This window comes from Mustela erminea, chromosome 5 (genome assembly GCF_009829155.1).
Source record: "Mustela erminea isolate mMusErm1 chromosome 5, mMusErm1.Pri, whole genome shotgun sequence".
In the NCBI taxonomy this organism is placed as follows: domain Eukaryota; kingdom Metazoa; phylum Chordata; class Mammalia; order Carnivora; family Mustelidae; genus Mustela; species Mustela erminea.
The window spans coordinates 521,746-536,623 of NC_045618.1; the positions used below are offsets into that span (position 1 = coordinate 521,746).

A 14,878-nucleotide genomic window follows, 5' to 3' on the forward strand; every position below is an offset into this window, starting at 1 on the left:
GCCACGGTCACTGCGCCATCCAGCGAGCAGAGGAAGCCACGGCCTGAACAGACCGACACACACGTGACACTGTGGGGACCAGCCTGAGGCAGCACCCAGACGGGGACCCTCGCTAAGGAATCCCGCATGCTCAGGGCGCGGTACGCAAAGCCCATGGGTCCACAACGCCGTGCGGGGTCCAAGACAGGACTGGAGTCGCTAACAATAGTGACTTAGCGTCTGACATAAAGGACAAAGGTGCTGGATGGGGAAAGAGGCGGGGGGGGGGTGGTCAGTGGTGTAGCCCAGGCTGGACCACGGGCTCATCTCTCACTGGCGCTGCTGAGGCAGGACAGCGGGCAGTGACTCGGTGCCCTGGGGACAGGGCAGGTTGGCCAGCACCCCCAGTTTAACTGCAGCCACAATCGAGGCGGTAGGGGCCTTGAGCTGCTACGGGCAGAGGGAGTGCAGAGAGAAGGGTGCGTCTCCAGGTAACAAAGTAACTGAACCCACAAGCCTTATTAACAAAAATTACATCACCCATTACATAGTTCTTAAAGTCTTTATTCACGTCAGTAGTTCACGTTGAAGGACGCGCCTGTCTACTCCCCACATCGCTAAGAAATATGCCGTATCCACTGGTTTTGACCTGAACTGTCCAGGAGTCCTCTCCCGTGCCCGTGTAGTTTTATAAGAATATCACCTTTACTAACATGTCGATAATCTATTTTGTTTCTATTACGTTCTTCATAAACCAAGGAAAACAGGTTTTCTTTAAAAAGTTATGTTTTCTCTTATTAATTCTGTATCGTATTTACAGCTGAGGAAAAACCATTTTAACCGAAATGTAAAATGATTAACATGGCAAACGATACAGTCCACTCAGAATTTACAAAAAACATATACCAGATACACACCGAATAAATAAAACCAGCACTTGGGGAAAGTCCTCGGAGAGCAGGCCTGGGGACGTCACCAGCAGCCTCTGCACAGACTTTGTTCAGAACAGGCAACATCTAAGTGGCCCATCAGGAAAGAAGCGAAGCAAACGTGGGCACGACGGGCGGGACCTGCGTGGCCGGTGGGACTGACGGTCACAGACGCCACGCGGGGCCTCAGTCCAGATCTCGTACCCGACGACAGATCTCCTCCGTGAAGTCGGAGCACTTTGCGTTGCCTCCTAAATCTTTTGTTAAGCTCTGCGAGAAGAAAAGAGCCAAGATAAAAGGCAGCCGCGCGCTAGAGCACAGCCAGGCCGGCTTTCCAGAGCGCTCCGGGGAGACGCGGGCAGAGCTGGTCCGGCCGCCCCCCCCCAGAGATCAAGACCCCCACCCGGGGTGATGGGCCCAGTTAGCGCACACGGAACACCTGGCGAAGCCAGGACACGCTCGTGACAGGGAAGGAGGGAGGCTCTCCAGAACTGTGTGTCTGTTAGTACAGCACACCCTAAGAAAACAGTTGATTGTGGACCTTTAAACAAAGCACAAATCCCCTGGGGAAGTTTCAAAGTTTAAAAACCAGAGTTGACCTATTTGGGGAAGCTGAGAAACGAACTGAAGGGCCAGCGTGAGTCCCGCGGGGCCCGACTCATAAGCCAGAGACAGCGCGGCTCCCAGTCCGCGGAGATGGCCCACCGGCTCCCTGTCTCTCCTCTGACGAGGGAAACCGTCCCGCAGCCCGGTCGTCCACCAGCCTGTCCTCCCTTCGCTCACAAAGGGACCCCGAGACACTTAGTTCTCCCGTCCCACCGCGTCCCACCACCTCCCGCACAGCTCCAAGGGCCACCGTGGACCCCTGCGGGGCTGGTACAGCCACTTGGAACAGAGCCTGTGCCTTCGAGGCCCAGCCTCCTCCCTGCCCATGCGCAGAACCACCAGGCCGGGCTCCAGCCCGACTGCGCGACAGCCCCAGCTGCCCTGGAGCAGCGGTGGGAACTTGGACAAGGCAGGTTCCCTCATCGGGGGAGGGGGCTGCTCCCAGCCCGGACCCCCCAAAGGGGTGGAGACGGACAGAGACGCCTTGTGTGGGGAACAGACAGTCACGCAGTACTGACAGCTATGAGGGCTGCTTTCACGAAAGCTTCCTTACCCTCACAACTCACATAGAGTGCTCCATCTCAACACACCCGATTTGCACAAACCGCTTGGCCCCCCGCCCCCGTGGCCGGGACCTCCACTCCCCTGGCCGTGGAAGACCACGCAGACCTTATCAGGGGTACCACCCGGGTTTGCGGGGGAAGGGGCAAGGACCTGGCCCAGATCGTGCGCCCAAGACAGGACATCGAGGCCTCACAGGCTCCGGGCCCCAAACCATGGCTCCTCCTGCAGCACACGGGTGTCTCTGGCCGGTGCTTCCCGGGCCTCCCTGGAGAAACCCGCAGCTCCTCTCCCCAGAGCACACACCGCATGTGCTTGGGAGCCGAAGCCTGCTTCCTCCGCCCGGATGCAGCGTGCACAAGACGACAACCCGTACCTTCCCGTCCTTAATCGTGGCAAAGCACGCCGTCTCCACCCTCGCCGCATGGTCGAAAAGGCCCATGTGCCGCAGCATCATGACGGCGCTGAGCAGGAGGGCCGTGGGGTTGGCCATGTCCTTGCCCGCGATGTCCGGGGCGGTGCCGTGAACCTACCGGCGAGAAACGCAAACACGGTCGGGGGACAGCCACAGTCCCCTCCCAGAGAGGCTGTGCCCCATCACGTCCCTTATCGTCCGTCAGCCATGGGGCCAGGACAGAAAGCCTCAGAAAAACCAAGAGCCAGAATAATGGGGAAAGTGCAACAATGCAGACTGACGACCCTTTCCAACTTCTGCGGAGTGCTGCAACCGAGGAAGGACACATCGTAACAAGGACACAAAACAAAGAAGGGGGAGGTGAAGGAATGAACCACGCTTGTACGAACGACCAACAAAAGCACCGTTTTCTTATGACTCCTGGGAAAACTCAACACTTGAACCGTATTTGTGCAGATAACCCGTCCCGGACCCTTGGGCCGTTCCTAAGTGAACGCTGCTTTTCCCATGTCACCCAGGTCCTTACCGACTCGAAGATCGCGACCCCATTGGCTCCAATGTTGCCACTTGGTGTCACACCAAGACCTCCGATCAGTCCCGCACACAGGTCACTGGGGGCAGAAAAACATTTCAAAGGGTGTTCTGAAAAATTAAACACCTCGCCCAGACTTTGGATTTTATCTAATATTTTTAAAGGATTTTATTTATTTATTTGACAGAGAGAGAGAGAGCACAAGCAGGGGGAGCAGAAGAGGCAGAGGGAGAAGCAGGCTTCCCACTGAGCAGGGAGCCTGATGCGGGACTCAACCCCATGACCCTGAGATCATGACCTGAGCTGAAGGCAGACGCTCAACCCACTGCGCCCCCAGCGCCCCGGACTCCATTCTCTGCCAAAAGGAACCAGAGCTCCTTGAGAAACAGCTGATCTGGGACCACAGTCAAAAAACCAGGATGGGCCGGAGGCAGCTTACTGCTGCAGAAAGCAGATGGTGGGCTGCGTCCAGAAGACATGACAGCTCAAAGGGACACGCACTGACTAACACAGGTAATGGTTGTGACGGTTATACCCATGAGTCAAACGGACAGAAGGACACAAGTAACTATGAGAGAAGGGAAGCGACTGTCGCGGCAGAACGCCGACTAACAGACGGAGCAGTAACGGCCACCTCTGCGCGTGCTGGGGAGGGGCCCACCAGGAGGGGGAGGGCAGGCTGAGCGTGAGAGAGGGAGAAGTGACGTTAGCAGGGGTGCGCTGCAGGGGCAGGGGACACACGAGCTCCTTGTCCATCTTGTAACTTCTCTGTAAGTCTGAAATGACGTCTCAAGTCACAACAATTTTGTAAAAAGGACTGCCTCCTGGCCACACACACTGCAACCAACCAACCAACGAAACCGCTCCAACAGGGAAGGGGGCGGGTCATCAGAGGACGGCCCAGAGCCAATGTGGCAAATTAAACGCATCAGTCATCCAACACGTGATCACTTGACGTCCCCACCACCGCGCCAGGACCCAACTCATCCGACACACGCTGTTCTTTTTGTATTTGAATGAAACTCCTTAAGCCACATGCATTTCAGGACACGTGCAAATAAGCGACAAGCACGACGCCGCCGAGCAGGGCTCACCTGAGGATGTCTCCGTACAGATTCGGCATAACGAGGACGTCGAACTGCGACGGGTCCTGGACCATCTGCGAGGGACGCACAGTGTGTTCAGCGACCAGCAGCTGGGCTGCCGCGCCCACGACAGTCACGGAAAGCAGGCGAGCAAGCACTTATACTTACATTCAGACACACTGTATCAAGGTACATCTCATTAAACTTAATATCTTTACAGTTTTCAGCAACTTCCCTGCATTTTTGCAGAAAAAGCCCATCTGACATTCGCCTGTATTTAATCAAATAAAAATGGTTGAAAGAAAGGTTTGCAGAAAGAAAAGGGTCAGGTCAGAGAGCAAAGTTAAGTTCAAGAAGTGTTAGTTCCAGAAGCCCAGACATCTGATTTCAATCATAGTAAAATTATTTTTTAGGCAGTTAATAAAAAGCAAACTGAAAATGGGGATTTTTCTGGAAGTACAAGAGGGCACAAAAATGTAAAATAGTCTGATCATAATAAAAACTATTATTTTTAATAGTTCTGTCCAGCAAAAATGAAGAAATGTAAGAAAATGTTAAGACTGACTCCTTTAAATGGTTGTACCACTGGACACACCCCAGCCCTCTCGCAGGTCAGGAAACCGTGTCTGCACCCATCCAGAGCTGCCTTCAGCGGCCTGGGGTGAGCAGAGGGTGACCGCCAAGGACCCGTCAGACGGCACTGGCCGGGCAGCCCCTGGCACACGGCCGTGTCAGAGACGCTGCCCCAGCCCACTTGGGACACGCCTGCTCTTCAACCTGTGTGGCCTCGGCTAGGTGACCACACCAGCTGGGGATCTAGTCTCCAGTGTCTTGCTCTGATGATGGCCAGTCCCTCCTCCCCGCTAGTCTGCTCACAGACAGAGCTGCCTGGCCCGCTGGCCAGGGAGAAGGAAGGGACGCCAGTCGCTGATCCCCCCGACGGCAAGCGGGGCCGCGGCCCAGCAGGGACTCACATGATGTTGGCTTTGTGCACGGCCGTGACGTTGCTCCGGTGGTTGTTGCGGGCGTACTCGAAGGCGAACTCCGCGATGCGCCTGCTGGCCTCCTCGGTAATGAGCTTGATGCTCTGCACAACCCCGTCCACGATCTGAGGGGGAGCAGGTCAGCCTCACTGCACGGCTAATGCTGGGCGCCCGGCCACGGGGGACGCGTGGGGCTCACAGCAGCCCCGGCCCCCAGCCCTGGGAGGCAGGCGTCACGGGGCCCACGAAACGGACGGGGACAACTGAGGTGCAAGGCCACCCGCCCCAGAACACACCTGTGAGGGGGATCGAAACTCCCAGCAGACGCCCGCCCCAGGCCAGTGTCCAAGCCCCCAGCTCACAGAGGTCACGGTGAGCCGTCCCCGCAAGGGGCTCCCGACACCGGGGGACCCGAGTGACAGTCCCAAGTGCACAGAAGGCGACGTGAGTGAGAACGTGCATAAGACGAACGTACCACGTGCTCGATGCCGCTGTACTCGCCTTCCGTGTTCTCCCGGATGGTGACGATGTTCACGTCGGTGTAAGGGGTCTTATAGCCCTCGATGGAGACGCACGGACGGACGTTCGCATAGAGGTCGAACGTTTTCCGCAGCAATAAATTCATAGATGGGTGACCAGCTGCTATTGGGGTCTTTAAAGGGCCTGTGACAAAGAAGGACACCCGGAGGACACGTTCAGGACACGCAGATGACAACGGGGTACGTTCTGGGGCTGCCTTTTCTTCTTCTTTATGGACACAAGTACAGAATGTTGACTTAAAGTTCCAGGTTTTCCTGCTTCACTTTCCCACTGGGGTGTAGTCAGGATGAGAAGTGCCGTGTGACACGGGCACCGGGCGTGCTTCCGGTGGGCACACCCAGGCCACATGCTAACCCACCTGGGCTGCCACGCAGAAGGCCTGTCCCTGACTGTCCCCCTCCCGGACTCAAACAAAGGAGGAAGAGTTGCCTGGAAGCCTTCCGGAACATGACTGCACTCAAAAACACCACACACCTCCCGGGGGAGGACTGGGCGTGGCAGTATCTGACCCTCCCCACCACCTACAAGGTGACAACATTCCTGCTGTCATTTAGGGGAAGGGGCGCCTGGGAGGCTCAGTGGGTTAAGCCTCTGCCTTCGGCTCAGGTCATGATCTCAGGGTCCTGGATCGAGTCCCGCTTTGGGCTCTCTGTTCAGCAGGGAGCCGGCTTCCCTCTGCCCCTCCCCCTGCTTGTGCTCTGTCAAAAAAAAAAAATTATCCTGAAAACTAAAAAAAAAATAAATACACTAAAAGTGAAGGGAAACAACAAAAGCAAGAGTAAGAAACCAGCAGAGCCCCCAGCGCTGAGGGGCGGAGAGGGCACTCGAACTCGCACGTGTCCGTACCCACAGCCTGTGCGCCACGGGACCTGAAGCACGTATTAATTAAAATAATAATAAAAACGTGGAACGTGTGCAAAGGTAAATCTGGGTGAACCCACACACACACTTCCGTCTGACACTGGCCAGCAAGCCTGTACTGTTCTTACTGGGGGAAAACATGCCCAAGTGAGAAACCACCTCGCCGTGACCAGGCTGCTCCGTGCGGCGCAAGCAGGAGGGCAGGGAAGGCGACCCTCCACGCTGCGCACCCACAACCACGTGCGTGTGTCAGCCGCACAGACACGCGGGAGAAAGCAGAGGCCGCCCCACCGGGACGGTTGCACCGCAGCGCGATCAGCCCTGGCTCCGACGGCGCAGCCCTGCGCGAGCACAGCACGTGGCGCAGAGACGCTCCCGAGCCCGCACGGCCACTACCTTTCAAGCCCATCTTGTTCTTATCCATGGACTCTTTGGCTTCGGGAGGGATCATCCACTTTCCTCCGGGTCCTTGGATGGCCGTGACATTCCGCTCCTCCCACTGAATGGGCGCCTAGATGCGGCGACACAGAGCACAGTGAGCTGCAGGCCGCGGGGGTGACTGGCACCCACCTCCAAGGACCCGTCTTCCCCGTCGGAGGGACTGGTGAAAACGCACAATAAAGGTCCAGAAAGCTCCTGGCATGCGAGAAGAGATGTCATTCCCTAGTGTGACCGGAGGGCCTCTCCGCGCCCGCCCGTCCAGTCCGCACCAGGCTGCCACTGCCCCCTTATTTTTCTCCCAACTCCTACCGCGGCCAGTCAGAACACCGCGCGAGAGGAGAAACACAGCCGCCCAGGGCATGGGCATGAACTGGAAATCATCCGATCATCGAAGACTACACAGTAGAAAACTACGCACAGCAAGTGTCCGGAAGAGGCCAGTGTGTGGACAGAAAGTAGCCAAGTGGTGACCCGGGGCCGGCGGAGGGAGGGGCGGGCTGGGAGGGCTGGGGGACGGGCGGCGAGCGCTAAGGACAGTAAGATTTCTGTGTGGGGGGTGAGAACAGTCTAAAATTAGACCGTGGTGCTGGCCGCACAGCTCAGAGCACGCACTGAATACCATGGACTCAGACCGCGTTGCAAAGCAGCGAGTGTGTGGCAGGTCGGCTGGACTGCAGTACAGCTGTGGGGAAACCCCAGATACCGTCCATAATCCATACAAGGGCCCGCCAGGATCCCCTTCTTCCCCAGATGCGCCCCGGCAGCCAGCACAAGAGACTCCCCTGGTGTGGGGGGTCCTTCTCCACAGGGCACTCACAGCGGGGGAGCAGCCCCCGGCTCTCCGCGCCACCTGCCCTTCCGCAGGGCTGCTGCTTACGGAGACGCGCTCCGAAGCGGCCCCCTGCGCGGAAGGCTGGGCCGCCACGATAATCGTTCCCACGCTTCAGGGTGACACCACAGCGGGAATGTGGTTTCATCTTTCAAAATCTCCTACGCGGTTTTTTGGAAATAGCAGCTCTGGTCGGGTTGGCAGGAAGGCAGGGACGAGGCGGACGGGGGACCGGCAGGGCTGAGCCCACGGCCCAGCGGCACGACTCGCAGGACTGCGCACGATGAAGCCAGCCTACGCTCCTGTCCCCATGGCCGCAGCGAGCCGCTCTGAGCCAGGGTCGTGGCGACGGCGACACCTCCCCGCCTCCCACAAGTTATCCCAAGAGCTCACACACTCCAAATGCCCAAGGAAAGTTCTCTACAAATGATCATTCCAGGCGTTTTCCCGGCACTTACTTTGGCAGCATCAAAAATCTTCATCACGGCAGCTGAGATCTCAGGGCCGATGCCGTCGCCTGGAATTAGAGTGACTGTCTGAACCTGAGCGTGAGAATCACCAAAAAGGACAGTCAGGGTTAGCTCTGGAAGGTCCGGAAAGAACATCACTCGCAGAGAAAGAACATCACTCGCAGAGAAATCCAGCTCCCGGGGGGCTGCTCGGGAAGACCGGGAGGCCTTCAGGAAGAGAGACGTCCCTCAAGGGAAGAGACTCTACGCTCCACCTGAGTTCCGAGGCCTTCGTAAGGCTTACGTGATGCTCTTCAGATAACACAAAAATCAACTACGAAGCAGACTTCCCAATTGATATTTTTTCCAGACAAGCCACAAAGAGGCCAATTAATTCACGTCTGGGCAACCGAAGAGAACAGAGTTCCCACCACGCTCGTCACGGGAATCCGGAGGGCTTCCCGTGAAGGCAGCTGCTCCCTCGCCACAGGGACTCTAGGGAGGTCTGTCCTACCCCAGCTGCTCAGGCTTAAAAACACTTTCAAACACGTTCCCAGAGGACTGCTGCGGTCTGTTCTAGAACTCAGAGAACATCGGACTTCCAATCACAAGGGGTTCCCCGCATTCCTGAGTCCCTCTGTGACACCGGCGCCTCAGTGACAGGCGTCACCTAGGGAGCCCGGCGGAGTTTCTGTGGGGCCTACAAGAGCAGCACGTATGGTCACACCTGAGAGTCTGCGTTAGCCACAGAATGACAAGGTGTTTATAACGCAACAGCAGAGCTTTAGGACAAAGACTCAAACTAATCAAGCCGGCATTTCAAACGTAGAAATAAAAATGTGTAAAGGGACGTGACGACGGGACCTCAGTGAGGTAAGACCATATTCACACAGCCTTTCCCCTTCGGAGACAACAGGTCTCAGGGGGACTTGCTCTCAGCGGGAAGTCTGGTCTTTTCCCGAGTAGCTGCCTGCGCTACACTGTTGTAGATCACGGACTCAAGGGTCACCGGTCGTCTGCCTTCCGCTGATACTCCCTGAGCAGGTGGACTATTTCTGAATTTCTCTGTAATTACCGAAGACATCTTTTAAAAATTTAGTTCCTCTTCTTATTTCTTTCAAATATAACCCCGTCCCACCGGGCAAATATCTTTACGAAACGGACAGCTTAAATCGCAGCAGAGAGCGCGGGTCGCCCCGTCAGCTCTGAGCGCGTCCGAAACGCTAGCGCGGCCAGCCCAACGCTTGAAATGCAAGCCTCGTTCTGCGTCTTTTGCACAAGCAGGAGCCCGCAGAACCCTTCAGCTGCTTCTTCCTGTTCTCCTACCACGTAAAACCAACGCCATCAGGCCACCAGAAGAATCCACTTTTCTTCCACAGCACAGAAAGTCAACGGAAGAAAAGAGGTTCGAAGGTCTTACAAACCCGTCCCAGAGTAAGACGCTGTAGGGGAGCAGAGGAATCACGGACTCCAATCGGATTCTGTAAGAAGGGGATAACCAGAACCCACAGGAAGTCGCTGACCCACAGTCTTAGAATGCTCTAACAGTGTGGTGTCAGCTCTTGAAGCACAGAATTCTAGGCTGGGGGTTCTAAAAGCAGCAGATTTAATGAGAAATGGGAGATCTGCTAACATGTCTGTAAAGACTGTGAGAGGCCGTGCGAGCCCGTGGGGCTCAGACAAGTCGGGGGCCCTCCTAACAGGGGTCCCTCTACGGTTTTTAGGGAAGCTCACAAAATAAAAATGCAAAGCAGGCTTTGAAGCTTCTCAACAATTTTCTCTCAACTTGTACTAGTTTCGAAAGAAACCTTCTTACCAAAGTGAGATTGCGAAGGGAAGCGACAGGCTCAAGGGTGATTTCTATTTTTAACCAGGCTCCTTTAAGACATCAATGTGACAAGCTTAACAGAGCCAGCTGTAAGGTAATTCTTAAATGTGCAAGTGATCCGATGAATTTACGCGTGTCAGCCAAGAATCTAAATATCCAGTGTAAGTGGGACACGGTTTTCCGAAATTTTAAGTAAATGGCAACAAAAAACTGTATCATAAATGTGTTAGAGCATCTTTCTTGAGAAACTTCTAAAACGAAAAAATAAAAGATGGAATTATACTCACACCACCGGCAAAACCTCTGGTCACCTGTTTTTGGTTGTGGAACGCCCCCAGCAGCCGAGAGACCTACATCAATATCAACGAAGAAATGTCATGCACAGAATTAAACCACGCACAGTGAGGAGTAGAGATGAGGCCGTTTCTGATGACTGAGGATGCGGCAAGGCTGCATACGTAATTCAGGAACTTCTATATTAGCTTGATGTGACGAGCTATCTTAGATTTGAAAACCTCAGTTTTTGGCTTACCTTTGCCTTGAAAATTTCAGTACTATGTACTTTTACATTTCACTTGATGAATTTAAGTTGCCAAAAAATGCTGAGGGTCAAATGAAACTATCCCTTTGAACTCAAACACAGAAATTTTCTCAGACGATCTGGAAGGTTTTAGGTCAACATTCTTTTTTTTTTTTTTTTTTTTTAAAGATTTTATTTATTTATTTGACAGACGGAGATCATAAGTAGGCAGAGAAGCAGGCAGAGAAAGGAGGATGCAGGCTCCCCGCTGAGCAGAGAGCCCGATGTGGGGCTCGATCCCAGGACCCTGGGATCACGACCCAAGCCGAGGGCAGAGGCTTTAACCCACTGAGCCACCCAGGCGCCCCTAGGTCAACATTCTTGACTACCGGGTCATTTTGGGGGGGAACACATATTCAAAGAAAACTATCACAAATTTTAAGCTGGAAGCATCCTTAAAAATTCCAGAGCCCAATTCATTCATTACACAGGTGGAGGCATGGCGTCTCAAGGGTCGGGATCTGCCTACAGCTGCAGAGACCAGACTACAAGTCTCCCGACTCCCAGTCCAGTGCTCCTTTGGTGGAAGAACTACTGACAGAACCAGCAGAAGTGCCTGTTCTTCTCCCATGAGTATTTAGTAATTACACTTTATAAAAACAAAATATAATAAAGTTTATTTAATACCATTTGACAGCTATGTCACACAGAATGAAGATTTTACTTATTTTTCTAGTAATACAAGTAATGTGGTCATTATTATTAATTGTCAGGAAAGAGGATACAGAAAAAAGCAAAGTGACCCCCTAACCCCACTAGCCCAAGATGTTACCACTGGTATATTGGTTTCTACTCAATGCTACCAGACACTAGAAACAAATTTTAAAAGGTTACTTTGAACTTTAAAAACTAGGTCATTGAAAACTGGTACAAAGTCCTATTAAGAAACTGGGTCCACAGACCACAGGTACTAAAAATTCATTACATGTTATAAAGGTAACTTTTTTTCACGCTAGATACGTAAGCCATCTGTTACACCCGGGCTTGTCTACCCTCCTGGGGAGGGTGCTCGTAAGGCCCGACCCTTTGCAGTCACCCTGGCGTCCACTAACGAGACACCAAGCAAGAGCCCAGCAGGTGCGAAGGGCTGGTGTTCTCTAACCTGGCATGTACAGTCATCCCTCCGAACACTCTGTGCCAAAACCGGTGGCAAAAACCTTAATCCCAGAACATGATTCATCCACAGACAGACGGGCCCCTGGAAGAGAGGCTGTGTAACAGCACTCGGTGACAGGAACACGATAAAATGTGACGAGCGCGTCTGCCCAGCCCTGCCCAGCTCAGCCCATCCCAGTGAGAGAGAGGGGGAAGACAGTCATACAAAACGGGCCCATGTTCTATCACAAAAAACCCAACCAACCCATGATTTAAAATGTCAATCTACAAGCACAAAGATTTTTATGTCTTCATTGTCGGACCTCCAAGTGCCGACAACAGCACGGGGCTCACAGGAGGTGCTCAATGAATGCATTCTGGAGAGACACAGGCCAGCCTTGACCATCTCTTTTATCTGACAAGTCCCCACCCCAGCAAATATCTTAACACTTGGGACGATTTTCTCTCAGATGGTCCACTCTGTTGTCTCTCCCATGGAGAGATGATCTTGGACTAAGGCAGTAGACACCTAAGTCACTAAAATGACCCAGAACTGTAAATGAAATGAGATCTTTTTAAGGCAGAGATTGTGTTGTACTCCACACTGCATCTGTACACACATTACATTATGTTACCGCTACAAAACCTGGAGAGGCAGCAGTCGTGGCCCGTTTCAGATTAGGAGACTAGGGCCAGGCTCGCGGAGCGTGACCTGGGCTGACGTCAGGGGCTGGGCCGTCTCCATCCACGGCTCCCTGTCCCCTTCACAGCTTCACAACCCAACTTAAAAACACACAAATGCAGTGCTGGGTGTACGGCTGGTCTCACTCACTACATGTTTGCTGCTGCGGAACCTGCTCGTCGTTAACTAGGCCATTTCAGAACCAGAAAGGTCTTTAGAAACCTAGTATTTTCTCTAAATAAAGCCTTTTTTTAGAAAAAAAGATTAAGCTGCAGACCACTTTTTCAGATTAAACCCTGCACATACCCCCAAGAGAGGAACCGCTCTGCCCGAAGCATGAGCCCAGCCTCCCCAGCATCCCGGGGGGCATGGGGCTCTGCAGCACCTTCTCACTCAACCCCTAAAGGGAGAAACGGGCCCCACGGAGGTCCAATGCTGGCCAAGGGCCACACGGGCGACCACGTCAGGGGAGACCCTCATCGGATCCCACAGCCCAGCAGCTTCTGCGCACCCGCCGTGTGGTTTCTCCTTGCAGTCCATGCAGCAGGCTGACCGGCACATCACCACCGGCAGCCACCTGAGCCCCCCTCTGAAGCGCAAGGCACCCACCGAAGATGAGGCAGTAAGTGGGGGCGACCTCCATGACGAAAGGTTTGATTTCTGCTGAGACCATGACCAGAAATCACTTCACCTTCAGGAGCAAATGGGGCAGAACAGTGACCGTCAGGCACAAAGCCGGTCCGGAGAGGCTGACAAAGCAGACCTCACTCCCTGAGGCCCAGGAACGCCGCCCGCTGGGGAGTGCAAGATGGACAGGGAATGCTGGGGAAGCTTCTGGGCTGCGCCTGCGGGTGAACTCGCGCCCTCCCAGGACCGAGTCCAACACTCAAACAATCCCCTACAGACGGCGCGCCAGCCCAGAGATGTGAAGCAGCCGCTCAAGGTCACACAGCCAAACGGCAGGGCTGCCCCAGATGCAAACCTAGGTCGGACGGGGTGCAGACTTTCAGAGGAGAGCTCTGGTCCCTAAATCACAGTGACCTGGGATGCTCTTTAAGCTCAAAGCTAGGGAGAAAAATAGCAACAAGTTTTACCAAAAAAAAAAAAAAAAGGGAATTTCTTGCGGCAGATTTCCAGGGGCCATGCTTGAAGCGCAACAGGAGACCCAGGGCCTACTCTTCCCTGTGCCTGTCATGTGGGTGACCTTGGCCTCGAGTAGGGAGAATGGGACCGACAACGAGGAAGCGGGACGCCCGGGGCCGCCCCCAGTTCCGACCCCGACTCCCCGCGTGACCTTGAGCGGCGGCGTCTGCAGAAACGAGCCCAGGAACCGCGGGGGCCCTGACGCCCCTTCCGGGTTCGCCCCCCGCCCCGAGCTGTCAAGGGCAGCGACAGGTCTCCTCGAGGTCGCGGGGCTCTCCGCAGGGACAGGGCGGGGGCCCGGGATGGGATGTCCCGGGGGCGGGAGGGGCCCGCGCCGTGTGTGGCGGGCCCGGGTGTCCCCGCGAGCGGCGCGGCCCGCGCCCGGGACACCATCCCCCCCAAGCCCCGCCGGCCGCGCTCGGACCCCCGCGCCACCCGGGACCCCCTCACCCCCACCCCGGCCGCCGCGCGGCGCTTGCGGGCACACGCTGGCCCGGCCGTGACCTTGGCCCGCCTCCGGCGCGCCCGTCCGGGAGCGCGGCCGCCCGCACCGCCCGCGCCCGTCGAGGCCCGCACGCAGCGCCGTCGCCGCTCGGCCCGCGCATCCAGCGCGCCGCACACCCGCCGGCGGGGCTCTCACCTTGGAGATCCACGCGGGGCCCGCCATCGCGTCCCTCCTGGCGCCGCGACCACAGCAGCGGCAGCACTGCGCAGTCGTGCAGTCCGAGCTGGAGCCCCGCCCCCCGCGGGGGCCACGCCCCCACTCAGGCCCCTCCCCGGAGCCCCGGTCCCGCCCCTGTCTGGTCCTGCCCCGGACGGGCGTCGTCTCTGTTGACCAATCGCCTGCCTCTCCTCGCAGTGACGTAGAGAGACGCGACCCGGAAGCATCGGGAAGGCCCGCCCCCTGCTGGGACGGGCGAGAAGGTGCTGCTCACCGCAGTTTGCAGCTTCGTGCGGCTACTGGGGACGGCTCGCTCCGTCACAGACGCTTCTGGTTGTGTGACGGCGTCACCGACGAGTGGTCGCGAAGTCCGGCGGTCTGCAGTGAGCGCTGGGTCCCGTCCGGCGCGGGCCCGCGAACCCCGGCGTCGGGCGTCACGGCCGCGCGGGGCAGGCTGCAGGCGGGGCGGGGACGCGTTGGGGGACCTCGTCCCGGGGCGGGGGGCTGGCCAGGGAGGCCTCGTTCCGGAGCGGGGGGCTGGCCGGGGAGCCTCGTCCCGGGGGCCCGGGGCGCCGCGGCGACTCCCACTAGGGCCGCCCCTGCCCGCCCTGCAAGGTGGTACTCAGGTGAGCGATGACGCCCAGGGCCTCCGGGAGATAAAACAATCAACCACGGCTAC

At 56.1% G+C, this 14,878-nt stretch overlaps 1 protein-coding gene across 3 annotated transcripts; it reads right to left on the bottom strand.

Annotated features, from left to right (window-relative positions):
- Positions 1-522: 522 nt before the first annotated feature.
- IDH3A (isocitrate dehydrogenase (NAD(+)) 3 catalytic subunit alpha) lies at positions 523-14,308 on the bottom strand. Of its 3 annotated transcripts, XM_032341863.1 has the most exons (11): positions 14,179-14,308; positions 10,326-10,388; positions 8,220-8,303; positions 6,888-7,002; positions 5,566-5,753; positions 5,082-5,215; positions 4,276-4,378; positions 4,117-4,181; positions 3,017-3,101; positions 2,452-2,604; positions 523-1,178 (listed from the first exon to the last, which is right to left on the bottom strand). In XM_032341863.1, exons 1-11 carry the CDS (start codon positions 14,203-14,205, stop codon positions 1,095-1,097), a joined length of 1,101 nt encoding a protein of 366 aa, XP_032197754.1. In that variant the 5' UTR covers positions 14,206-14,308; the 3' UTR covers positions 523-1,094. The 3 variants fall into 3 exon arrangements, with proteins under 3 accessions (XP_032197754.1, XP_032197756.1, XP_032197755.1); XM_032341865.1 differs by lacking the exon at positions 14,179-14,308 and having other exon boundaries at positions 8,220-8,278; XM_032341864.1 differs by lacking the exons at positions 10,326-10,388; positions 14,179-14,308 and adding an exon at positions 9,408-9,508.
- Between the last annotated feature and the right edge of the window lie 570 nt (positions 14,309-14,878).

What these genes read in the sequence shown, in the direction of transcription:
- IDH3A (XM_032341863.1), bottom strand. Translation starts at nt 14,205, where the DNA reads ATGGCGGGCCCCGCGTGGATCTCCAAG. An exon ending in CCAGAGGTTTTGCCGGTGGT is followed by an intron (nt 8,304 to 10,325) that starts GTGAGTATAATT and finishes TCTCACGCTCAG; the next exon opens with GTTCAGACAGTCACTCTAAT. An exon ending in CCACGATTAAGGACGGGAAG is followed by an intron (nt 1,179 to 2,451) that starts GTACGGGTTGTC and finishes TTCTTCTCGCAG; the next exon opens with AGCTTAACAAAAGATTTAGG.